The following is a 27,044-nucleotide window of genomic DNA, read 5'->3' as shown; positions in this document are numbered from 1 at the left end:
TAATGTGGTCTTCATCTTGGCTTCAAACTGACAGACTAAGATCCAATTTGGATCAATTTAGATAAAATTTTAATAAACATTTATATACCATTTACCTACAAGCGAAGTTTTACTTCCTTAGTAAGTTTTTTATTATGGTATACAGCCAATGAGAGGAATCTTTTCCTTTTTTTTATTTTTTTTTATTTTAAAATACATTTTGGTATGCAAATTGAAATCTGGCAACTATGTGCACTACAAAAATCTAAATGTGGACAGTCACAACTTTAGTAAACATTATTGAACGTTTTCTGTTGTATTTAATTTCCACTGTAAACTATTGTAATTCAGTTAAAGCCTTCGACACCTAAAGTAATACATAGGTACCTAATACTAGTTCATTGAAAAGATTAAAGTGTTTTTTATTGTAAATAATTAACATTTTAATTTAAAATTATTCCATATTTCAATCCATTTCAGAAAAACATTAGGTACAAATCATTTTTCTTAGTTGCGTTAGGTAATACATTAAATATAAATTTTAACAGCAACCAATTTTATTTTAGGAAGCAAAACAGTGGACATGGATATAGATGGATTCGAATTCGACCGCACATGTCCAAACACGTTACGTTTGTTTCCTGAATCATTTAGAAAACCGCTGCAAAATATGGTGGACGGCATGTGCCCGAAAAGGTCCCAAAAGAGAAGACTGACTGCCTCAGAATTCTCCGCGGCCAACCTCAATCATTTGAAGATAATCAAAGATATGGGTATAAATATCATAGCGTTGAATGATGGAAGAGTTCAGTTGTTGCATACGTTTTCAGCAGTAAGTACATTTTTGCAATTTGATAAGACATAGAAATATTTAAAATTACTATACAAAACGAGTGGTTCAAATTATAGGGATACAAATACTTTGTAATATGAACCATTTGAAATTTGATGTTTGTAACATTGCTAGATTTACTATATTTCTGATATCCATTAGTCACTTTGGTTTCTTAAATACAACATCCTGTATATTGTACCTTTATTGAAATCTCCACTTCGTTACCAGTTCAACCAGTACTTTCGATTTTATGTAGTCAGGGACATCTTAAGAAGATAAAACAAAATACTAGAAACGCCTAATTACCTCAATAATTTTTTGAACCAAACTGTGTACAACTAAATTTGAACATAATAATTAAAAGTTTGCTACATTGAAACATAATCGACAATAGGCTACCCCAGCTAATTGAAACAATATTCGAAAATAATAGGTTTGTTCTAGCACACAGTCAAACTAGTCAGAAACCGTCAGCAAACAGTTGGTCAGTGAGAAAACATAATAGAGTCACCAGTGCTATCCCCTTCACTCGCGCTGGTCCACTATTCGCTGATGGTTTCAAACCGTTTGAGACTGATGCTAGAACAAACCTAATATCTCAACCAACTAAGATAGCTATCGTTCATCCTAGCTTAGCTAAGTTTCTCAGGGTGTGTGTTCGTCTTGTCCTAATTTAAGATATGAACTCTGAAAATTTAGAACGGAAGCAAACAAAACAGTATTTTAACCAATCATGTTTATTGTTCAATAAAGATATACAGGGTGTTTCATTAATAATTGTCCATAACTGGAGAAACCTTAGCACAAAATACGAAGATTTAACCTAAAACACTTAAATAAAATGTGGTTCCTTACTGAGTTACAGGGTGTTTTATCTAAAAATTTAAAAACTATTTTTGCTCAGCATTTTAAAACTATTCGACGTATCCTTTTCATACTTGGCAGAAAGTGCGACTACTAGACACCCTACTAAATAATGATAAACAAACGTTTCTAGCTACTACCAGAGGCGTGCGACAGGGGATGGTGAATGGTTGACCCTTCTCAAATTCTACGCCACTGGAAGAATTACTATTTTAGTGCCATTTTTAGATTCTCCAATACTTTCTACGTAAATAATATACTCTTCATTGGTAACGATAAAGTCATTAGTTTTCGAGATATTTGAAGTTAAATATGAAACGGCACAGTTATTTTGATTAATTTATGATATGATTCATAATGATTAAAATTTAAAAATTATTTGTACCCAGTACTTTAAAACTATTTGGCGTATCCTTATCATACTTGGCAGAAAGTGTAGGTACTGTACACCCTACTAAATTAAGATAAATAAACGTTTCTAGCTACTACCAGAGGCGTACGACAGGGGATAGTGGCTGGTTGACCCTTCTCAAATTCTACGCCACTGACAAAATTGCTATTTTAGTGTAATTTTTTGATTCTGCAATACTTTTTATGTAAATAATATACCCTTCATTCGTAACGATAAAATGATTATTTTTCGAGATATTTGAAATTAAAAATGAAGCGACACAATACATTAATCAAAATAACCGTGTCGTTTCATTTTTAACCTCAAAGATCTCGAAAACTAATGACTTTATCGTTACGAATGAAGAGTATATTATTTTCATAGAAAGTATTGGAGAATCCAAAAATTGAACTAAAATAGGAATTTCGCCAGTGGCGTAGAATTTGGAAAGGGTCAACCATTCACTTTCCCCCGTCGTACGCCTCTGGTAATAGCCATAAACGTTTGTTTAACATAATTTAGTAGTTTGTACAGTACCTATACTTCCTACGAAGTATGAAAAGGATAAGTAGAATAGTTTTAAAATGCTGAGCAAAAATAGTTTTTAAATTTTTAGATAAAACACCCTGTAACTCAGTAAGGAACCACATTTTATTTAAGTGTTTTAGGTTAAATCTTCGTATTTTGTGCTAAGGTTTCTCCAGTTACTATATGGACAATTATTAATGAAACACCCTGTATAGACGAAGCAACGAAGCACTAAAAAGCCCAAAACCTAGGAATTTTGTGCAGTAAGATTAATCGTCATGCAACTTTTTGTATTCGATTAGAGAGAATGTCAGGCAACTTTGTGAACTAAATTCATCTAGGGCAAAAATTTTTGTGCATAAGAAAATGCATTTTAAAAGTGCATCCAGAAGAGGTGAAAATGAAAAATTTAGAACTCGGGAAATATTGATGGAAAAGAGTTGAATTTATATAATCTGGGGTTTTGGGGATCGCTGAGCACGAATTTCATATCGGCGATGGTCTCCAAGGTACCCGGTGCCCACGGTGGAACTCGTCGCCTAGAGTTTTGTGTTATAATCATTAAAAATCAGTCAATATCCATTACTCGGGGAGTTTTTGGGGTCGCCGGCCACGAATTTAATGTTGGCGATGGTCTCCAAGATACCTGGTGCACAGGATGGAACTCGTCGCCTGGAGTTTTATGTTATAATCAATCAAAATCAGTCAATACCCATTACTCTGAGGGTTTTGGGGGTCGCTGAACAAGAATTTCATGTGGTCGATGGTCTCCAAGGTACCTTGTGCCCAGGGTGGAGCTCGTCGTCTGGATATTATGTTATAATTATTCCAAATCATTTAAAACCACTACGCGGGGTGTTTTGGGGGTCTTTCATGACGGCGATGGTCTCCTGTTCACCTGGTGCCCAGAGTGGAACTCATCGCCTGGAGTTTTATGTTATAATCATTCAAAATCAGTCAATAACCATTACTCTGAGGATTTTGGGGTCGCTGAACAAGAATTTCATGTGTTTGATGGTGTCCAGGGTGGAACTCGTCGTCTGGAGTTTTATGTTATAATTATTACAACATTTAAAACCATTACGCGGAGGGTTTTGGGGATCGCTGAGCACGAATTTCATGACGGCGATGGTCTCCAGGGCCCCATGTTCCTCGGAGACCATCGCTGTCATGAAATTCGTGCTTAGCAACTCCCAGAACCCCCCGAGTAATGGATATTAACTGATTTTGAATGATTATAACATAAAACTCCAGACGAGTTCCATCCTGGGCACCATGTACCTTGGGGACCATCGCCGACATGAAATTCGTGCTCAGCGACCCCTAAAACCTTCAGAGTAATAGTTATTGACTGATTTTGAATGATTATAATATAAAACTCAAGACGACAAGTTCCACCCTGCGCTCCAGGTACCTTGAAGACCATCGCCAATATGAAATTGGTGCTCAGCGACCCCCAAAACTCCCCGAGTAATGGTTTTAAGTGATTTGTAATAATTATAACATAAAACTCCAGACGACGAGATCCAGCCTGGGCTCCAGGTACCTTGAAGACCATCGCCAACATGAAATTGGTGCTCAGTGACCCCTAAACCCTTCATATTAATGGTTATTGGCTGAGTTTGTATGATTATATCGTAAAACTCCAGGCGACGTATTCCACCCTGGGCACCAGGTATTTTGGAGACCATCACCGTCATGAAATTCATTCTCAGTGACCCCCAAAACTCCCCGAGTAATGGTTTAAATTATTTGTAACATAATTATAACATAAAACTCTAGACGACGAGTTCCACCCTGGGCACCAGGTACCTTGGAGACCATCGAACACATGAAATTCTTGTTCAGAGACCCCAAAATCCTCAGAGTAATGGTTATTGACTGATTTTGAATGATTATAACATAAAACTTTAGGCGACGAGTTCCACCCTGGTCACCAGGTATCTTGGAGACCATCGCCAACATTAAATTCGTGGCCGGCGACCCCAAAAACCCCCCGAGTAATGGATATTGACTGATTTTTAATGATTATAACATAAAACTCTAGGCGACGAGTTCCACCGTGGGCACCAGGTACCTTGGAGACCATCGCCGATATGAAATTCGTGCTCAGGGATCCCCAAAACCCCAGATTATAAAAATTCAACTCATTTCCATCAATATTTCCCGAGTTCTAAATTTTTCGTTTTCACCTCTTCGGGATGCACTTTTAAAATGCATTTTCTTATGCACAAAAATTTTTGCCCTAGATGAATTTAGTTCACTAAGTTGCCTGACACTCTCTCTAATCGAATGCAAAAAGTTGCATGACGATTCATCTTACTGCACAAAATTCCTAGGTTTAATGCTTCGTTGCTTCGTCTAATAATAAAAATGTGACTTATTAAATGCATTAACAAACATATTCAAATTCTTGCCAAAAACTAACAATTTGTAGATTATACTTCTGCATGGCTTGTGGTATTTGATGGTAGATCTTCTTGATGTCGGATGGTACAGCTGTAGACTTGTAAGTAGACCTGGGCAGTTGTTGTGTCCCTAGGTCGCTTCAACTAGAGATGTCGGGTGCTGCTGTCTGTTCGATGCATCTTGTTGTCTTGTCTTTGCCTGATAAGTAGCATCACCGGTGATGAAGGCAGGTGGTTCCCGAAGGGAGAAAAGTGATTTATTCCCAAAAACTAAAATACAAAACGTGTATAAGTTTGACATCAAGAAGAAAGAAAACCACAGTGTGCCAAGTCTGCCATTATTTTAAGAAATAATCGTCAGATAGCGTCAGTAGCAGATGACAAGAATAAATTAAATGGAACTAAGATTGATACTACTAGTTAAAATTTGATTTACACGTGCATATATGAAAATTAGAAAGAAATAGGTATTTAAAACTAACCATATGCTCGTAGACATGGAAGGTTAGGTATAGGAAAAAATGACTATAAGAAATTATTATAAACAGCTAGGTATGAAAAACTCACCCCAAGAGAATATTAAAGTCTGGAAATAAATGTTTTATTTTTGAAGCTTTTTTGGCTTTTATAACATCACCACCTCCATTTTGAGAATTGTGACACTCATTGATATGACAGCGTGAACTGTAGAAAGGTAGGATAAGCGATAAGCATGTTCCGTAATGAAAGACAGATATCTAGAGAGTGAGGATATACGGGGTACGTTCAGTATGTTCAGTTGATGATTTAAATGAAAAGAGAAATAGTAAATAGATGATAATAAAAGAGGGCGCCAACGAGTTTTTAACGAAGAAAACAGGTAAAACAAATAGAAGAAAATTATTGTTAATGAAATATTAAAGAAAATAAAGTAAAATAATTATTTAAAAATAAAATAGCAAAGATGTGACGTTTGTAACGTTACAAGATTGCTAAATTAATGTCTAATGTCTACCTCATCAAGTATTCAAAATGTCTTCCGTTGTTAATTTGACAGTATCCTAAACGATGGTAGAATGTGTTTATTACGTTTCTCCATGTCTCTCTATGGTTTGTTTTTAACCCAGGAGTAGTAAACTAAAAAGACAGATTCACACCCAAGGAAGTCACTAGAAATATCACCAAATACATCTTCTTTTTTGGTTGATCATATCGGCCTTCGACGGTAATCCATACATATTATACAGGGTGTAACAAAAATACAGGTCATAAATTTAATCACATATTCTGGGACCAAAAATAGTTCGATTGAACCTAACTTACCTTAGTACAAATGTGCACATAAAAAAAGTTACAGCATTTTGAAGTTACAAAATAAAAATCGATTTTTTCCAATATATCGAAAAATATTTATGATATTTTATTGAAAATGGACATGTGGCATTCTTATGGCAGTAGTATCTCACGAAAAAATTATAGTGAATTTTAGACACCCCATAAAAGTTTTATAGGGGTTTTGTTCCTTTAAACCCCCCCCCAAACTTTTGTGTACGTCCAATTTAATTATTATTGTAGTACCATTAGTTAAACACAATGTTTTAAAACCTTTTTTGCCTCTTAGTACTTTTTCGAAAGTCGAGTTTTTATCGAGATATTTTGAATATTTGTCAAATCCACCACATATTTGTATATGGTTAAGTACGATTATGGAGACTTAGTAATAATATGAAAATTTATTTATGATTTACATTTTTAGGTATATTTTGAACCATATTAAAAAAGAAGCCACATCTCGATAAAAGGTGCCTTATCGTAAAAATACAAAGAGGCAAAAAAGTTTTAAAAACACTGTGTTTAGCTAATGGTATCGCAGTAATAGTTTAATTGGAACGTACACAAACATTTGGGGGGTTTAAAGGAATAAAACCCCCAAAAAATTTGTATGTAAACATATTAAAAAAGAAGCCGCAACTCGATAAAAACTGCCTGATCGAAAAAATATTAAGAGCCAAAAAAGTTTTAAAAATATTGAGTTTAACTAATGGTACCACAATAATAATTTAATTGGAACGTACACAAAAGTTTGGGGGGGTTTAAGGGAACAAAACCCCCATAAAATTTTTATGGGGTGCACAAATTTCACTATAATTTTTCTTTAAGATTTTCATGCCATAAGATTGCCACATGTCCATTTTCGTTAAAAAATCTCTAATAGTTTTCGATATATTTGAAAAAATCGATTTTTATTTTGTAACTTCAAAGGGCTGTAACTTTTTTAATGTGCATATTAGTACTAAGGTAAGTCAGGTTCATTCGAACTATTTTTGTTCCCAGAATATGTGATTTAATTTATGACCTGTATTTTTGTATACTAATACGTCAGTAAAGAGTTCTAAAAACAACTCTTTTTTATATAAAAGTAAACTAAAAATCTAAAAATTAAATGAATAACGCAGAAAACACAAAAAATCGCCGATATAACTTAATTAATCTATGAAATGCCAGTAGTGTCAAAATTGCATAAATGTGATTAGTGTCAAAATTTAATAACAGTGGAGTAAATTTGCCTGAGGTTGGACCAATTACAAACAAGCATTACGTCGCGATAAATTTGAATTATTCCTCCTGATTTAAAAACGGACCATAATAATTAATTTGGATCATGGATAATTATATGCCTTAGCTCTGCAACACTTCGTCTTTTCAAGTATACCCAACAAAAATAATCTTTAGGATTCAAATCGGGTGAACGAGGTCATTCAATACTACCTAATCTACCAAACCATCGTCCGGGAAATGTCTGATCTAAATAACGCTGAACATTTACGCCAAAATGAGTTGGAGCTCCGTCTTGCTGAAAGCATATCCAATTAATATTGGCCCCAAACTTGTTTTTCAGGGTTTCAAAACAGTTTACCTATCTTGGAACAATAGTAAACGAACAATGGTATCACTCACAAAAAGTAAAATGTAGAATAGAGTGCATTCAACAACATACCCAAACTCTTTAAAAGCCACAACCTTAATCTGGAGATAAAAGTAAGGCTCCTACTACGATGTTATATCTTCTCAATATTATACTACGGAGTTGAATTCTGGACACTCACTGACTGAAGCGATGGGAAAAAAATTTAAGGCCTTCAAGATGTGGCTATACATGCGAATCCTAAGGTTATCATGGACGGACAACATAATCAACGAGACTGTACTACGAAGAATGCGGAATGAAAGATAAGTGGTGTATACGATTAAAAGGAGAAAGTTAGAATATGTCGGACACATGATGAGAAACGGCACTAAATACAGATTACTGAAAATAATCCTTCAATGCAAGGTATTCGGAAATCGAGGAATTGGGAAAAGAATAATATCATGGTTAAAAAACCTGAGGAAATAGTTCTCCACAACAACAACCAATCTACTTAAACCATCAGTTAATAAAATAATTATAGCCAGAATGATCGCCCACTTTCGAAATGAATAGACATAAAAAGAAGAAGACATGTCCTTCCATAAAAACGGCCCAAGTAACTGATTACCCGCTATACCCGACCATATTTTTAGTTTTTATAGTCTTTGAGTATGGTTTTCACATATTCACTGTGGATTTACCTCATTTAAAACCAGTGTGGACCTATGGTATCCAACTTTGGGGGACAGCCAGTCAAACTAACCTAGAAATACTGCAGAGATTCCAGAACAAAGTCCTTAGAACAATGCTGAATGCCCCTTGGTACGTGCCAAACTATGTGATAGAGCAAGACCTCAATGTTCCATCCATAAAAACAGTAATAACAGAATATTACAAAAAATATTCCAAGAGACTAGAATCTCATCCAAACGAGTTAGCCATCAACCTCACTAATGACCACAATGATGTACGACGCCTGAAGAGATTCAAAGTAGTGGACCTAGCAAGAAGATTCGAATAATCTGTGATAACTAAACTTATTTTAATTTGTTTTAATTTAATTTATGTAAAGAGGGTGATCACTGGATCTCCCTCTACAGGTCAAATTTTCAATTTTTGTCAAATAATTTACCTATTGTTCTTAGTTGAGGACAGATTGTAAATATTACATTTAAGAGGAAACAGTAGCGATCAACAGGTAGCGAAAACGCGTTCCAAGATTGCGGCTGTAATTTTGAATATTTTTTCGAGATATTTGGCACACGTATTCGTAATATAATAAAGAATGGCGGTACAGAGCCCAATTTGAAAAATATATTAATATGTGGAAATTACTCTGTAATTAAATACAATATTAAAAAAACGAGCCTGTACCGCCATTAAGAAGAACAAAAAAATACACTTTCTTCAAATAAACTTTTTTATCCGATACTTACATTTTGTGTCATTTTGGAACTACTAAAATTTTTTATTTCATTAGTATTTCCAAAATAACACAAAATCTAGGCATCGGATAAAAAAGTTTATTTGAAGAAAATGTATTTTTTTGTTCTTCTTAATGGCGGTACAGGCTCGTTTTTTTAATATTGTATTTAATTACAGAGTAATTTCCACATATTAATATATTTTTCAAATTGGGCTCTGTACCGCCATTCTTTATTATATTACGAATACGTGTGCCAAATATCTCGAAAAAATATTCAAAATTACAGCCGCAATCTTGGAACGCGTTTTGGCTACCTGTTGATCGCTACTGTATCACCTTAAAAAACAAACTTAAATTTTGAGGATATGTTACACGTAGGCGCGCCAATGGTGAATATTAAATTCTTACTTGTATGTCAAAAATGTATAATAAACACGTCTTAAAATCCACCAAATTTCATTTGCATATCTCAACAGGTTTTAAAGCAATAAATAAATCTTGAGTTTGTAAGAAAAACTTCAACTCTATCTCAGAAACGAAGCATTTGCGGACATAGGTTTATAAAGCAAACTGTCATTATTTTTTCATGTAGAATTGCCCCTTAATAAAGTTTGCCATACTTATTTAAAAAGACCCTGTATTGATGAAAAACATAGCTAATTGATAAAGTACCTAACTTTTTTATGGTCCAACATAAGCGAATGAAGCAAAAAACAGAATGTTGAGAAAACATCAGGCTATAGTTGGGTTTTAATTTGAGTATTTTAGAAATGCTAGAATATTCCACAGGGTGATGCGAAGTTTGAGAAAAAAACACAGTTTGATTCGTACACCCGGTATACAATGAAAATTTACCAGTTTGGCAACAATATTATTACAGCGATATTGTTAAAGAATAAGACTATAACATATTAAAAAATCACTTAAATCTAACAACAGGTTTAGGAAATTCGAGACATCAAAAATGACCAATTTTTAAGGTGTCCGGTTAATTTTGCACCCCAGTGTATTATTAATAGTAAACAGACATAAATAACATAAACCTTACTCCAATCAAAAATTATTTGTTTAGGTACACCATTATAATGTATTGATAACAAATGAGAAAATTATTTATTGTACAAAATAAAAATATTTTGAGGAAATAAATTCCACAAAATCTTATGAGCTTAGTTATACACTTCCACTATTTCCAATAATTCTTCTTTTTTAATGAAAGATTAAGTTGATTTGAGCAGTTAATAGTGTAAGGTAGGAATTTTTGTGTTGATGTTTCCTACTCTGAATGTGTCAAAATGAATCTCGGCTGAGCGAATTTAGTTTATTAAAGTTTTCGTCAGTTATAATTTTATTCATCAGTATTTCTCTAAACTGTAATCTACGGCCGTACTCATCTTCATTTAATTCTTGCAACAGCTGGATTGTGTAGGGTTTAAATGAATTTTATTGTAGAGATTTTAAAAACACAGCACAACTGTCGGTCTTTTTTATTAATACAATTTACGATCTTTTCAATAAACGTCAAGCTATTGTTAGTTTTATGAATTAATGTCAAAATCACGTCAAATATATTTACTGAAACTTATTATGGTTAAACTATTTTGGTTGAAGTCGTATTGAAGTGAGGATTCCAATAATAAAACGATATACAAAGTGTTGTATTTGAAAAACCAAAGTGACCAATGATATCAAAAAAATGGTAAATCTGGCTGTACGAAATAATATGTACATATGTGAGAGTATGAATATACTTTCAGAGGGTGTGGACTGTAGTTAGGGATTGCTAGTTTACTGGTTCAAGTGGGAGTATAAAGGTTTTATACAGACAATATTCATATGTATCATAAAGTCTTACCAAGTTGTGAAATCTTGTCCGGAACACTGAAGCCGGTCACATACGAGATGACTGTTTCTGTACGACGTGCCTCGCGTTTTAACTATTGCGAAATCGTGTATGGCGTCACTCCCGAATTACTGTTCGTGCACGTATTGCTATTGTTCGTTTCAGCCCAAAAGAAAGGCTGGACCGTCAAGAGATGAGCGGTACCGACTTGATACGTCGAAAGATCGTGGCGAAGAGATTGCACCCTCACGTGTGAGTGGTACTTGTTGACCGTCGAACGGCTGATGAGAGAGAGAAGCTCACCCTTTGGCGGGTGTAGGAGAAGACAGAAAATTCTCAATCCCAAATTGTCCAAATATTGTCTGTCTGTAAGGGTGAGGAGAGAGGGTAAGAAATAGGAGGGATGAAATGGTATTATTGAACAGGGCTGGCTTGAGATTTATTTAAAGTTAAGGGCTTTAATAAGAGATTAAACACAGTAAAAAATATGATAATATTTTTGACATGTGAAAATTGAACACTGGCAACATTGCAAGCATCAAATTTGAAATCTCCATATTGCAGAATAGGAATAGGATAAGTATCCCAGTTTTGTACAATTCAGACCATCCATTGAAGAGATAATTAGGCGTTTCCAAACTTTCTGCTCACTCTGTATATTTAATTACGTGTAAACATTTCGTTATTCACCTGCTAATAGCTCCGAAGACGATTTGGTTAGTTTTAAGTTGTAAATAATTCGACTTTTCTTCATTTTCACGTGTGTGATAATATTCATTATTATACTCAATTTCTCATTATTATAGGCCCGATCTGCAGCAGACGCCGAAGAGGGACTCTTGTTCATGCAAGAGATGGTCGAACTATCCAAACTCCAATCCCAACAGCCAGAACCATCAGCTCAAGCCATCAGTATTCCAGTCTTAGGTTCCAAAGAAGACGAACAACTCATAGTCCTCCACGCCGGCCCCTCCCAATTCGGCAAAAACCTCAAAGGAAACCAGCACGTCACAGCTCAGGTGGTGCTAGTCAGACCATCTCGGGGATGTGAACCGCCTCAAGAACCTAGTGCTTTGAAAGGAAAAATCGCGATTGTGGACAGGGGTGAGTGTATGTTCGTGGATAAAGTTAGAGCGATGCAGAAGTACGGTGCGATAGCGGCTGTGATTTTAGATAACGCTCCCGGCAGCAGTGCTGCCAACTCTCCGATGTTCTCCATGTCAGGTGACGGTAACGATGATGTCAAAATACCTGCAGTGTTCCTATTTACTCAAGAAGCTTCCAAACTTCTGTTAGCTGTAAACAAAGATCCCCAAGTCGAAATCACCATAAGGGAGCTCAAAGACTCCGATAACTTCTCGCAAAACGAAGAGGAAAGTATGTTTCAGAAACTGAAAATATCCGTCCAGGAATTCCTCAACAAACACACAGGTATTGCTTTCACGAAGACTGTAGAACTTGGTGGGTTTCGAGCGAATATAGGAAACAACAAAGTGAGGATTACGTACGAAGGAGATCAGCAAGACTTTACTCCGATTAAGGAGACCACCGTCAACGAGCAATGGAGCAAGATCAGAAAAGGTCTCTTGAAGTCGATCCTCACCTCTGAAAATAAGGAACTGTTAGTGCCTCTTAATATTTTAAGGATCTATTACCAGACTCTAAGTGGTGTTTCCGCTAAAGATGTATCTAAAGTAGACATCGTGAAGCAAACGGAGTGGTTGCTGGAGGATTTGTCCAAAGAGCTCAAGAAGAAAGACGACGACTTGGTGCAATTGGAATCAGATCCAGAAATAACCATAATCACGGAGATGACGGAAACCGACAAGGACGCTCTGGTCAACGAAAACGAAAACAAGAGGCGGAAAGAAATCAGTTCGTTTCTGGAGGAAGAAATGAACAAGATAGACGAAGTGTTTAACAAACTTAAAATCAAAGTAAACGATGATATCATAGTTGGTGATTTAGCTAAAAGTGTTAACCAAATCAAACAAGAAAAAATTAGGAACAATAAAGTTAAAAGTAAGCATTCGATCGATGAGTTATGATGAATGTAAGATTGTGTTTAGTTGCGATATCGATTGATTGAAGCGGTATATTAATTTGTCCGTGACAAGACATCTCGTGACGCGACAGTCGTAACCCCACAAAATGTAACGCCGCCAATTCGTAACGGCGACAGTTCGTAACTGTACAATTCGTAACGTCAAAATTTGATTACTCTGTTTTTGTTAACGTGGAAACTAACTTGTATTACAGTTACAATCGATATTACGTTTAACAATTTAACGAACCAATATTAAGATAAAAATTTTTGACGCATTTCATATTTCATACAGAAATAAATTTTTAAAAGTATAGTAAATTAATTAATAATTAATTGAACTGTTTTTATTTATTTCATTATTTTTTACACTTTGTTTTACTACTTTAAAGTGATAATTCAAGATAAAAAATAAAAAAAATCGTTAGTTGTCATATTAATAAGAATATATGCAAAATTATTTGTGAAATGTAGTTAAAAAGAAGGGGTCTTAAAAAAGAACCATTCCTTTTAAATACAGGAATGTATACAAAATGCATTTTTGTATAAATTCAGTAACACTAAATTTGCTAAAAAAAATTACATGCTGGCGTTACGAATTTTACCGTTACGAATATGTATAGTTACAAACTGTCGCCGTTACGAACTCACGCTATTATCATTTGTCGGGTTACGAGCTACGCTCGAGCTGTCGCGTTACGAGATGTCATAGAACCTAATTTGTCCAAAGTATTGTAAGGATTTTCGAAAAAAGTTCAGAGCTGAAAACTCGCTATAAATATACATATAATATTATTGTTTTTAAGTACAAATCTGATCTTTTGAGAAAGATTTTTGCATTTTAAAGTTTATTTATATTTAATAAAAAATTTATTTGTATAAACTGAAAAAAATTCTGTATTTCCTTTACTTTATTGCTTTTACTTGGTCTATTTTCCTCCTTTTACCATGTTTGATTTTACTGGAGCGACTCCCGCTCTTATCCTATTAATAGTTTTCCACGTTTTAAACTCTAGAGATTGGCCGGTCCATTGAACCTGGGGAAGAGGAAAATACTCAGGCGGTTCATCCTGTACTGTCCAAGGAGCTTTATATAGAGCAGGGGTTGGCAAAGTGCGGCCCTCGGGCCGCATGCGGCCCGCGGAAAAGAAGTGAATTATTTTCATTTAAAGATTTTTTTAATTATTTCTAATATTAATAAATAAATGTAGATAATGAAGCTATTAATTAACACTTTCGCAGCGGGTGATTTTTTCGTAAATTTTCAACATAACGCGGGCAATTATTTGGGTTTCCGGTTTCCGGCAGAGTTTTGTCGGTTCCCTGAATGAAATCCACGAAATTTCAACAAATGGAAACGATATTTTTGAAGTAGTCTGGAACTGTTTGGAAAATTTTAAATTAACGCTATAACCACCTAGTAAGAGTAACAACTGACGGAGCACCGAATTTAAGAGGAGCAAATATTGTAATGTTGAGAAAACTTTAAGATTACGTCCATGAACAATTTTCAGAACATCAGTTATTATTTTTCATTGCTTAATCAATGAGCAGGTGTTGTGCAAAAATGTTTTGCAAGTAGTCGACGAGAACGACATTTCAATTATAACTATTATTGTTAATAATTATTCGTTCAATAGGATTAAATCATCGAGCATATTTTTATATTATTTAATTCTTTTAAAGAAAACAAAAACAATGAAGGGAATCTAAGATTTTTCAAATTGATAACTTTGTTTATTTTGATTTAAATGACTCGTGTTGCATATTACGTATGATGCGTGTTTACATCTATTTAAGCACGGAATTTCCCTTCAAATATTTAAGTAACTAATAGCCATGTGAACATATAATTTATTATTTTATTTGGAAATAAGCCACAATTTAAGTTTGAAATTAAATTTGTTTTACGTTTCCATTTCCACTTCGGAAATTGTTATCAAAATACAAAACATTAATAAATTAAACTAATTAACACATTCGCGGTCATGACTGCATATGAAGTCATTTACTCCATAAGAATACGTGTATAAAATGACAGCGTGTCCGCGAATGTGTTAAGTAAATGCTAAATTTATAAATGTTTTGTATTTTATAACGATTTCCGAAGTGGAAATCGAAACGTCAAATAAATTTAATTTCAAACTTAAATTGTGGCTTATTCCCAAATAAAATAGTAAATTGCATAAGATGTCACAAGGAAATAGCTTCAGAACAATATTAGGGAAAAAAGAAATAGGTTCATAGATAAAATAAAAATAGCATATAATAGATACACGTATATTTAAGGGAAATACCATGCTTAATAAGTGCGAATGCTGTTTAGGGGGGACGGGTACGGTTTGAAAAATTTGAAATTTTTGATTTTTTTTTTATTATTTCAAATGAAAGTACATAAATAAATAAACTTCAAGACTACTCTCTAAAATTTTCAGCTTGACCGGAGTAAAATTACCGGAAGTAAAGCATGTTTAATATCCCTACCTTTGACTCGCTTTGCAGTAGCTTGAGCGTAGTGAGATACGTTCAACAGCTGTCCCCATCTCTTTTGTAAATTACTCTACGATTTGAAAACATATTCCGGCGTGCATCACTTTACGATTTGGCAGAAAAAAAAACAAATTGAAATAAAAGTTGTCAAACCAAACGCGTTTTTCTCAAAACTGCTTTTTTCAAAGGCAGTGGACATTGTAACTCAAAAACTACCTACTTGACAGATCCACCTGAAATTTTTCATAGATTTTCTTTAGACATTTCTTGAGGTAATTCTGTCGAGATATGTTTTGGTTAACAATAATAAATATGTTGATTTTCACCCTTTTTTACAAAAATTTCGTTATTTTGACTTGTATTTTGAGTGATATCACAACTCAAAAATCGTTAAAACTAAAAAAACTGAACAGCGTTACCTCGAGAAACTCATAAACTAATAAAATATTTTTGAATTTTGTGTTTCGTATGATCAATTGACGAGTTCTACTGCAAAATCCATTTTTTTGGAGCTGGCTGTAAACATTTGCCACTGCTGGCTTATTTTTCAATATTTGGTCTCGAATTTTTTTTTAATAATCTTTGAGTTGTACTGAATATGTTTATTTAATTTAAAAATAAAATAATTTTACCATAATTTCAAACAAAATTCAAGAAAAGGTGCTTGAAATGTTGATAAAACAAAATTAGTAAAAGTTAAAAATTAGAACATGTTAAGGTAACAAATATTGCGGCCCTTGGTAGTAGACCAAAAATATTTTGTGGTCCTTACTAAAAGAAGTTTGCCCACCCCTGATATAGAGCATGCCGCTCGTCGGCGATCTGTTTTACTAATTAGACTATCATCTTTCAGCTTTAGTTTTATCAATCTGGTTGTGCGATCATGACAACTGCTCATGACTAGTACATCCTTGGTGTCTTTCTATTTACTAGCTAAAGTAACATATTTGCATAGAAGCATTTCGCATTCACCATGAACATCAACCATTTTATTTTCATACTAAGTTGAATATAAAATATTAAAAATGGACGGTTAGAAGAAAAGCAATAAATACTAATTTTACTAATGCAAAAACTAGTTTGACTCTGTCTTCTGGCTATGAGAACGCACTGCAGACAAATAAATGTTTTTAGAAATGTCGGATTTCATAGTTTCGTTCGTAGATTGGCGTCACCAAATGAATGAGCCAGTTCATGAAATTTTGTAAGATCAATAGATTTTGTTTAAATTTATGTTTAAGTGGATTTGTAACAGACGACTTGAAATATATTGTAGATTTCTACACAATAACAAAAATTCTTGACGACTACCATAGCTATACGGCTATGACGGCTATAAAGCACAAATATTGTAAATTTGCACAATTATCATAAAAATATTCCTTTTCTGCTCTGAACTGTTGACAATCCTCGTCATTTTAAATACCAAACGTTCAGTGTACAGGGTAGCACTTTATTTCGCCCAAATTAAACAATTCAAACATTCCAAATTTTTTATTTTGGTAAATGTCTTGTTTAACTTTAACGAAATATCGCGTCGATTCATCCGACTGGTTAAAATAAAGATCGCCCTGCTTTATAATTGTTTCTGGATCGAATTGTGAGAGTCCTTAATACAGTAACTGTATTTTACATAACGGTAATATCAATTAAAAAAAAGCACAGTAAAGACCAGATATCAAAGATATACACAAAATTCCTGAAAAATTATTAAGAGTACACAGTAGCGATCAACAGGTAGCAACAAACGCGTTCCAAGTTTGCGGCTGTAATTTTAAATATTTTAAATATTCGTAATATAATAAAGAATGGCGGTACAGAGCCCAATTTCAGAAATATGTTAGTATGTGGAAATTACTCTATAACTAAATAAAATATTGAAAAAAACGAGCCTGTACCGCCATTAAGAAAGACAAAAAAATAAACTTTCTTCAAATAAACTTTTTTATCCCGTGCCTAGATTTTGTGTCACATTGGAACTACTAAAAATCGATTTTTTTATAACAAGAAATCGAACGTCACTGACTTGGCAACATTTCGCGCCGATGTGTATAAAAATTATTGTTTTTGATAGTATAAACGTCACTGTCAGTGTCGAATTACCGACGAACTGTTGCCTCATTTTTGAAAGTTCGCAGAACTTTCGCAATCTTGGACCGCGTTTGTTGCTACCTGTTGATCGCTACTGTTTGCTCTTAACTTGAATCGATTCATTTTTTTTGGCGTAGTTTCTCTGTGTACTAACAGATGACACCTAATATTGGTTTACCCTTATACGTGCACAATCTCAGACAGCAGCTATCAACGTTTCAGGACAACACTTTATCCAAACACTCTTTGAAATAACCATATGACACAGCCAAATTTGTCCACTGTCGGACATAGGCCTCGTCAAGATGTCTTCACCCTTCTCTGTCCTTCGCAACTGCAATCCAGTTTGTAGCTATTCTTTTAATGTCGTCCGTCCATCTGATCGGTAGTCTTCCACGATTTCTCTTGTCTGCCCTTGACCACCACTCTAAAATCTTTGTCCATCTGTTCTCTCTGTCTTGCGACGTGTCCTGGCCATTTCCACTTCAACTTCATTATGCATTTTATGTTTTCCACTCCAGTTCTTGTTCTTTGCCATATCTCGTCATTTCTTATTCTGTCACTCAAATTTAGGCCAAGCATGTATCTTTCCATTTTTCGTTGTGCTACTTTTTTTGTGAATTTGATGGCCTTGGTCAAGCAAATTAGCCAGACATTAATTCTGCTACTTGTAATAATTTTCTTATTCTTATTGATGCTTTAGTCAATGTCAGTGTTTCAGCTCCATAAGTGAGCACCGGAAGTACGCACTGGTTAAATGCTTTTCTTTTTAGCTTTACTGGGATGTTTTCGATGAATACGTCTCTTAGTTTGCCATACGCTGCCCATCCTAAAGCTATCATCATCATCACTGGCTCGACAACCCTTTCTGGGTCTTGGCCTGTTCCAGGATTCTTCTCCATTCTGATCTGTTTCGTGCTTTTTTCTCCAGTTTTTTATTTTTAAGGTTATTATATCATTTTGTATTTGCTCTAAATATCTCGGCTTCGGTCTTCCTCTTGTTCTTTTTCCTACTGGCATCTGTTTGAATATTTTGTTTGGTATTTCGCCTTCTTCCATTCTTTCTACATGTCCCATCCAACGCAGCCGTCCTATTTTAATGAATGTTATGATATCCGGATCCTGGTATATTTTGTATAGTTCAAAGTTGTACCTGCTTCGCCAAATTCTAGGTGTCCAGTGTCCAGGTTTCTGAGCCGTATGTGAGTACCGGTCTTATTAAGGTTTTGTATATTTGGCATTTTGTTTTTCTTGCGACGTTATCTGATCTTAGTTGCCGAATTAAGCCATGGTAACTTTTATTGGCAATAAATATTCGCCTTTTCACTTCCTCCGCAGCGTTATTATCAGACGTGACTAGGGATCCCAAGTATGTAAAGTTTTTTACCCCCTCAATGTTGTATTCTCCTATTGTTATATTTTGTGGCTGCCTTATTTCTGCGTTTTTACTTAACTGCATATATTTTGTTTTGTTCTGGTTGATTTTAAGGCCACTATTTTGTGCAGCTCGTTCTATTTGATTGAATGCCTCTATCATTTCTCTTCTTGATCTTGCGATTATGTCAACATCATCTGCAAATGCTAGTATTTGCACGCTTTTATTAATGATTGTTCCTCGAGTATTGAGTGTTGTGTCCCTCATTATTTTCTCGAGTACGATGTTGAACAAGATGCATGATAGAACGTCTCCCTGGCGTAGTCCCTTTTTCACATCTGTTTCCGTTAGTTCGTTTTGTATCCGGATTTTACTTTCTACTTTTAGAGATTCTTTTATCAGTTCTATTAGTTGTGTTGGTATATTAAATTCTTTCATTGCTTTTATTAAGAATTCTCGGTTTATATTGTCATATGCGCTTTCGAAGTCTATGAAGAGATGATGTGTGTCGATGTTATGTTCACTTGTTTTTTCGAGGATCTGTCGCAGAACAAATATCTGGTCTATTGTTGACTTCTGTCTACAGAAGCCACTTTGGTATTTGCCAACTATTTTTTCAGCGTGTGGTCTAAGTCTTTCATAAATGACGTTGGACATTATTTTGTATGCTGCATTCAGCAGCGTAATTCCACGGTAGTTTCCACATTCCAACCGATCTCCTTTTTTATGTAATGGTACAATAATACCGCTATTCCACTCCGCTGGTAGCTGTTTATTTGACCATATCTTTGTTATCAATTCATGTATTGTTTTCTGTAGTGCGTCTCCTCCTTCCTTCTAGATAATTCGCATGTTTGGTTGTGTCTACCTATCTATTTATACAGATAGATGTATTTTTCAACAGTTTTCGATGGTTCCATATGCCAGTTTTCTAGTTTCAATGGTTCGCAAGGTACTCACACCCTTCGTATTGTGCATATAAGACAAATAAAAGCAATAGAAACAACTTGTAGCTTGTAGGCAAAAGCATACAAAACGGGCCTTCTACAGATCAATATTGTTTAGATGTGACAGCTAAATTAGATGAATAATGTCGCATGGATAGCTCAGTGGACTGGTAGATTCACTTCGATCTGAGTAATTAAGTGGGTTGACTGTTCGAGCCACACAAGAAACAGATATTCAGCCCTCTTCTGTAACTTTTAACAAATCGAATAGAAATGACCAAGTCGAATCATAATTACCCTAAATTGGAATGTTTCGATATCTATCGCGTCATTTTCGTGTTTGGATTGGCATTCTGTAACTCACATCGTAAGCAGGTTAAATCGAAATCGACAATTTCTATTTCACGCGGTCAAGAGGGGGTGGCAACCCCGCATTGTCAAGCGAAATTAGTGTTCTGTGACCTGTTTGTTGCTGGTTCTAAATTTGAAATACGACACCGTTGCCATATCTTCAATTTTTCACACTATCACATTACATACAGTTACATTTTTAAAAATAGTTTTGAAATAACAAAAAAGAAACGTTTTGAAAAGTAAACAATAAAATATTAGTGTAAATATTGGACACAAAAACCTCAAAAGATGATAAATGGTTTTAAATCAAAGTTAATTAAAATTGTTATAAAAAAGAAGATACCTAAACTGATAAATAAAAAAGATAAATGAGGATAAGATATATGATGTACGTGTACGATATTACTAATAATTATACAATCTTTAGATTTAATTCAAGCTAAAATAACTTATAAACAACTTTTCCCAAAAACAGCGTCTTTTCTCTAATTATTTTCTTTTCTATAAGCGTTGATTGATACAAATACAAGTAAACTGGTATAATATATTTATCAATCAACGCTATAAGTTTCTCTTTATATTTTAAACGTTCTTGTACAATCTATTCTTGTACATTATGCCATTGATTGAAATTGTACAAGAAATAAACAAAAAAAGTTTGGCAACACTGTGACTGGCAAACATTCAGAATGTGAATTTCGGATGCCAAATCAATTTTAAGGTTAGGTTTGATGCATACAAGTACATGTTTAAATTAAATATACAATTCCCTAAGTAAATACCACCACATACTACAAATTAAGGAGATACAAAAGGTAAAAATACTATAAATAATGATAAATAAGTAGTAATAAATTATTTTTAGTAGATATAAAATATAAACGTCAAAACAAAATACAATGCGCTTGCGTCAAGCACAATTCCGATTATCGAAATCTAATTTCGACAGGGTAAATGGTGTCGAAGTCATTTCTATTCACTATTCCGATTGTAGAGATTCCGAGGGAGTTATGGAATATCGATTTTGACTATTTCTATTCGACTTGGCCACTTCTATTCGATTTTCCTGACTTCTATCATCGAAATGAGTTACAGAATAGGCATGATTTTCCAAAAGCAGCAATATTAAATCCAAAATGGATATGCGGTATAGAAAGTAATGACGCAGGTAACTCCAATAAGCGGTAGATGAAGAGTATGGTAGAGATAAAGTCTCACGGCTCGATGATCGGTCGTTCATTAGTCCCTACTGAATGGCGTTAAGGTATTTAAAAACCGAAACACACATAAATTATGAGAAACGTTTAAAGAAACGGATTATTTTATTTGTCATAGTCATTGGACATTAAAAGGTAAAATAAAAAAAGTATTGCATTTACAAATTTTATAACTTTTTATTGTACTCATCTATTATTTTTATCAAAAGAAGTTTAAACAATTTTTATTTTGCTACTATACTTCGTTCACTCCCAACGTCGCAACTTGTCATTGGTTATAAATTAATTTGTAACCAATGACAAGCTACCACGACACGACAAACCCACCGATCAGGCGTATGGAACTGGCGAGTTAGCTTATCTTGAGAGTGAACGTAGTAAAGGTTTCGTCCCATTGGACGTGACACATCTGTTGATGTAAAAATGAAAATGTATTAAGGATTTCTTGTGATTAGATATAATCAAAGTCGCTTTATATTAATTTCTTCACAAATGTGATATAAAATACCTATCATGTAAAGTCCCTAAATTTTGTTGTTGGTTTTTTGTATTTGAGCATAACTTTATAAGCAAAATTGATAATTAAGGACGTTGTATAACTGTAAAATATACACCATATTCTTGGCCAAATAGTACAGGATGTGCCAGTTTTTATTCTTTATGAATATTGCAGAGTCTGTGTTAAAAATTGTGTTTAGTATTGCTTATAAAAAAAGATTTATTTACTACCTGTTCTTCTTGTCTCCATCCTCATCATTGTCCATTGTTTTGGTCCCTCCACTAATTATTATTCTTGGACTGGAGCTTTACGTCCATTCTGTAGGCGACATTCCACTAACCTTGTAAGTCGGAAATTCTTTGTAGATTCGTAGAGTTTTGCTGCAGCCGTTGATGGTTAACTGTGTCATAGGCGACAGTTAGGTCTACTAACGTTACACCTGTTATTTTTTCCGTTAAAAACCAAAATCAATATGTTGGATGAGATTAAGGGTTTAATGATTTATTCATTCTTGCTTGTTCTGGAATAATTTTAGTCTCCATAGATTCGGCGGTCAAGTTCAGTGTCACACTTTGAAAAGGTCACACAGAAGAGAGACAGGTCTAAAACTCTTTGTATCTGCCGGACACTTCCCTGGTTTTAATAGTGCTACCACTTTAGCTTTCCTCCAGGTTTTGGGGATATGTAATGTACGGATACAGCAATTCATCATTTTTAGGAGCCACTTAACGGTTTCGGTCCAAAGTTCTTTATTTGTTCTGTTCGTATATCATCCAGGCAAGCCGTTTTATTATCTTTTAGTTGGTGAATCACGCCTCTACTCTCCTCCAGACAAAGAGAGGTACCTAGAACATCTCTTTCTTCGTCGATATTTAGTTCTACTCTCCTCTTGTTCTACTCAAATTGATGCAAAGGGCCCACCAACACAGAAACAAACACAGATGACCACCAACAGAGATGTAAACGCAATATAAGATAAACACTTTATGATTTGCAACAAAAGATAAGAGAATGGATGCCAGAAATTCAGTACCGACACATTTGCAGTATATTCAATCAACATTGGAGATTATTTGAGAAGATATTTGTAACGTAGTACATACAGTTGTTCTCTTACATTGAACGGTAAAAAAACAGACCAAAAATACAATGATTTTGTTAAATTCTCCCTTCATCCGTATTAATGGCACATCCTGTATGCTTCAATTGTATTAGTCGACCTGTTTGTGTTGATTTTGTATCATACATATAAAAAACCTTGAGATATGGACTTGGCTGTAAAAGTATCTCCAATTTCCACCTCTAATCTAAACCTTAGTAGAGCCTCCATACATCAAGATTTGTATGTAAACTTGTCAACTAATATAATAACACTTATTCTTATGAATATTTTATTCTAAGTACACTTGAACTATTTAGTTTAAATATTTATTTTGTAAGATATACTGTTACGGCTTTTTAGTTGTTTAATATGTTGTACATAGGCCTTTTTTCTACTTTTTTTTTCGGCGGAAACCCTAAATTGTACACTACTAACATGTACATAATATATTTATAAAGTGTAAAAATGTATAAGAGAAATATTTTTATATACATATTTAAAAATTTGTTAAGTGTAATTAAAAATTTTATTACTTGGCAAAGTTTGTAGTTTTTATTTATTATTTTTTCCTTGTAATTTCATGTTATAACAACAACACTATATGGTCGGATAAGTACTTACCTCTCCGCCTGGTAGCGCTACGATCGCAAAAGAAATCTATTATCGTAGACGGCCTGTCAAACAACGAAACACTTTATAACAGCATACAAAAAGAAATTCGACGTAAAATACGAGAAGCAAAGAGTCAACATCTAGCCAAACAGTGTCAAGACATTGAAGAACTTGAAAACAAATATGACACGTTTAACATGTATGAAAAAGTGAAAGAAGCGGCTGGTATCTTCAATAAGAAACAAACTGCATTGCTATAAGATGAACAGGGTAAAGTAATATTTGAAGTAGAGGACAAACTTAAAGAATGGGAAAATTACGTTACGAACCTATTCGAAGACGATAGGAGTAGTTCACCACCCGATATTACTAACTGCGACGGACCCCTAATAAGAACTTGAAAACAAATATGACACGTTTAACATGTATAAAAAAGTGAAAGAAGCGGCTGGTATCTTCAATAAGAAACAAACTGCATTGCTACAAGATGAACAGGGTAAAGTAATATTTCAAGTAGAGGACAAACTTAAAGAATGGGAAAATTACTTTACGAACCTATTCGAAAACGATAGGAGTAGTTCACCACCCGATATTACTAACTGCGACGGACCCGTAATAACACGCTCTGAGGTAATAAAAGCCATACAATCATCAAAAGATGGCAGAGCGACTGGTCCTGATGAAATTCCAACTGAAATATACAAAGCAATGTTTTAGAGGCTATAACCTCGTTTTTCAATACCATTTATACCAGCGGACAACTTATTAATGGCTGGTCTAATTCACTGTTTATAGCTCTACCTAAGAATACAACAGCAAAAACCTGTGCTGATTATAGAACCATCAATTTGTTAAACCATTTATTGAAAATTTTTCTGAAGGTAATACATGGTCGTATCTACAATAAATGCGAGGAATACCTGGATGACACACAATTTGGTTTCCGTAACGGGTTTGGAACGAGAGAGGCATTGTTTGGAATGAACGTACTTGCTCAAAGATGTCGAGATATATCTGTAGACATATACTGTTGTTTTATTGACTTCCAAAAGGCATGTCGTGTTAAGCACTCTATATTGATCGAAGCTCTAAAAGACATAGGCTTGGACGGCAGATATGGTCGAATAATTGCAAATTTATATTGGAATCAAACAACATCAGTTTTAGTAGATGGTGTGGAATCACAGGCTCTTAATATTAAAAGAGGAGTACGGCAGGGATGCCTCTTGTCACCACTGCTTTTCAACGTTTACTCCGAAAGGATTTTCAGAAAAGCTCTTTCTGAAAAACAAGAATACTTGTGAACGGTGAAGTCATCAATAATTTGCGATATGCAGACGATACAATACTCTTAGCTTCTAGTCAAGAAGATCTGCAAACACTACTTGATAGTGTCGTTGAGAGTTGTAGGGAGGCAGGTCTGGATCTGATCATACGGAAAACCAAAATACTCGTAATAAGTAAACAGCAGCATATAAAACCGTCTACATATGTAAATAATACCAAACTTGAGCAAGTTGATAAAATCGTTTACCTTGGACAGCAACTAAATTGTAACGCAGAAAGTCACGGCGAAATTAGATCTAGGATACAGCAGGCTAGAGCAGCTTTTAGAAGAATGTCCAAGGTATTATGTAACAGAGACCTAAAATTGGCATTGAGGATCCGCCTACTTCGCTGCTACGTGTTCTCGGTCTTCTTTATGGTGTCGAGTCCTGGACTGTGAATAAAATCGATCTAAATCGCCTTGAGGCTTTCGAAATGTGGTGCTATAGAAGAATTTTAAAAGTTTCCTGGGTGGAGAAGATTCGAAACTCCACAATACTAGAACGTCTCAGCAAGACTACTGAGATCATAAAAAGCATCAAGCAGAGAAAGCTGGAGTACTTCGGACATGTAATGAGAGGTCCCAAATATAGGTTGCTACAAAATATTATGCAAGGAAAAATAGCAGGCAAACGCAGTCCAGGACGAAGAAGAACCTCATGGTTGAAGAACTTGCGAGATTGGTATGGTGTTGATACAAGCATGCTATTTAGGGCGACAGTGAATAAAATTAAGATAGGTATGATGGTAACCAACGTTCGGAAAGGACATGGTACATGAAGAAGAAGACCTGTCAAAATTTCAACCAAATCGGACTCGATTTTTGTTTTGAGTCCCTGTGGAAGGGGGCGTGTCTGGGGATTATAAGGGGGATTTTACAAAAATGAAAAAACACCGGTCGGTGATTCGATTCTTGTTTTTAGAAGGGAAATCTCACAACCAAATCAAAGAGTGCTTGGATGCTGTAGTCGGCCACCACGGAGGATAACGTAAAAAACTTCCACGATCTCGTTTTGGCAAACCGATAAGACTGTGTGGGTCATATCCTGCATGACATTTTTGGCATGAGAAAGCTGTCTGCGCGATGGGAGCTATCCTGATTAAGACTTCTACGTTTTGAGCATTCTATGACATACTTACTTACTTTCCGGGTCCGGAACACCAACAAAATTAAATTCTATATTTCCAATGGTTGGCCACATAGATGGCCCTGTAATTTGCTAAAATTAAGTCTTATTCTGTGCAGGTCTCTCTCATCTCTGTGCATGACAGTAGATGCCGGCTGGTCTGAACCGCGCCACAGTCGCAGATATCGTCCTCCTGGTATCCCCATTTTTTCAGGTTACTAGCACAACGTGAAACGTCTGAGGGAGGAAAATGTGTTGCGGTAGCTGACGCTTGCCCACAGGTGTATTCGGCACGTCTCTGACGCTTCGGGGATGGATCTTGATGTTTTCAGGAAGCTTTTCCGAGATCTTAATCTACTTGGCCGAGTTTGGTGGTCATATAAGGGGTGTCTTCGGTCCGTCTCCTGCTTTTTTTCGTTCTACCTCTGACGTGACTTTCCTCCTGATAGATGGTGGAGCAATCCCAGCTATGGGGTATACCTCTTCGATAGGTGTCGGTTTCAGGCAACCCGATATTATACGAACTGTTTCATTTAGATCCACGACAACGTTCTTTGCGTGAGCAGAGTTTGCCCATACTGGTGCTCCAAACTCCGCGGCCGAAAAACATAATGGTAAGGCAGAAGTGCGGAGAGTGTGTGGTTGTGCTCCCCATTTTGTATTAGTTAGCTTGCGGATGATATTATTTCTGGCACT

At 34.9% G+C, this 27,044-nt stretch overlaps 1 protein-coding gene across 1 annotated transcript in view; it reads left to right on the top strand.

Moving 5' to 3' along the window:
* LOC114339713 (ER degradation-enhancing alpha-mannosidase-like protein 3) overlaps positions 1 to 23,824 on the top strand; it is a 147,541-nt gene extending 123,717 nt beyond the window's left edge. The window contains exons 9-10 of the mRNA XM_050662698.1: positions 546 to 811; positions 11,971 to 23,824. Coding sequence (XP_050518655.1) covers positions 546 to 811; positions 11,971 to 13,212 — 1,508 coding nt within the window. The 3' untranslated portion in view covers positions 13,213 to 23,824. The remainder of the gene's footprint in view (positions 1 to 545; positions 812 to 11,970) is intronic.
* Positions 23,825 to 27,044: the final 3,220 nt, after the last annotated feature.

The sequence above is a fragment of the Diabrotica virgifera genome, chromosome 9, assembly GCF_917563875.1.
Source record: "Diabrotica virgifera virgifera chromosome 9, PGI_DIABVI_V3a".
NCBI lineage: Eukaryota > Metazoa > Arthropoda > Insecta > Coleoptera > Chrysomelidae > Diabrotica > Diabrotica virgifera.
This window is presented reverse-complemented; position numbering and strand designations above follow the sequence as displayed.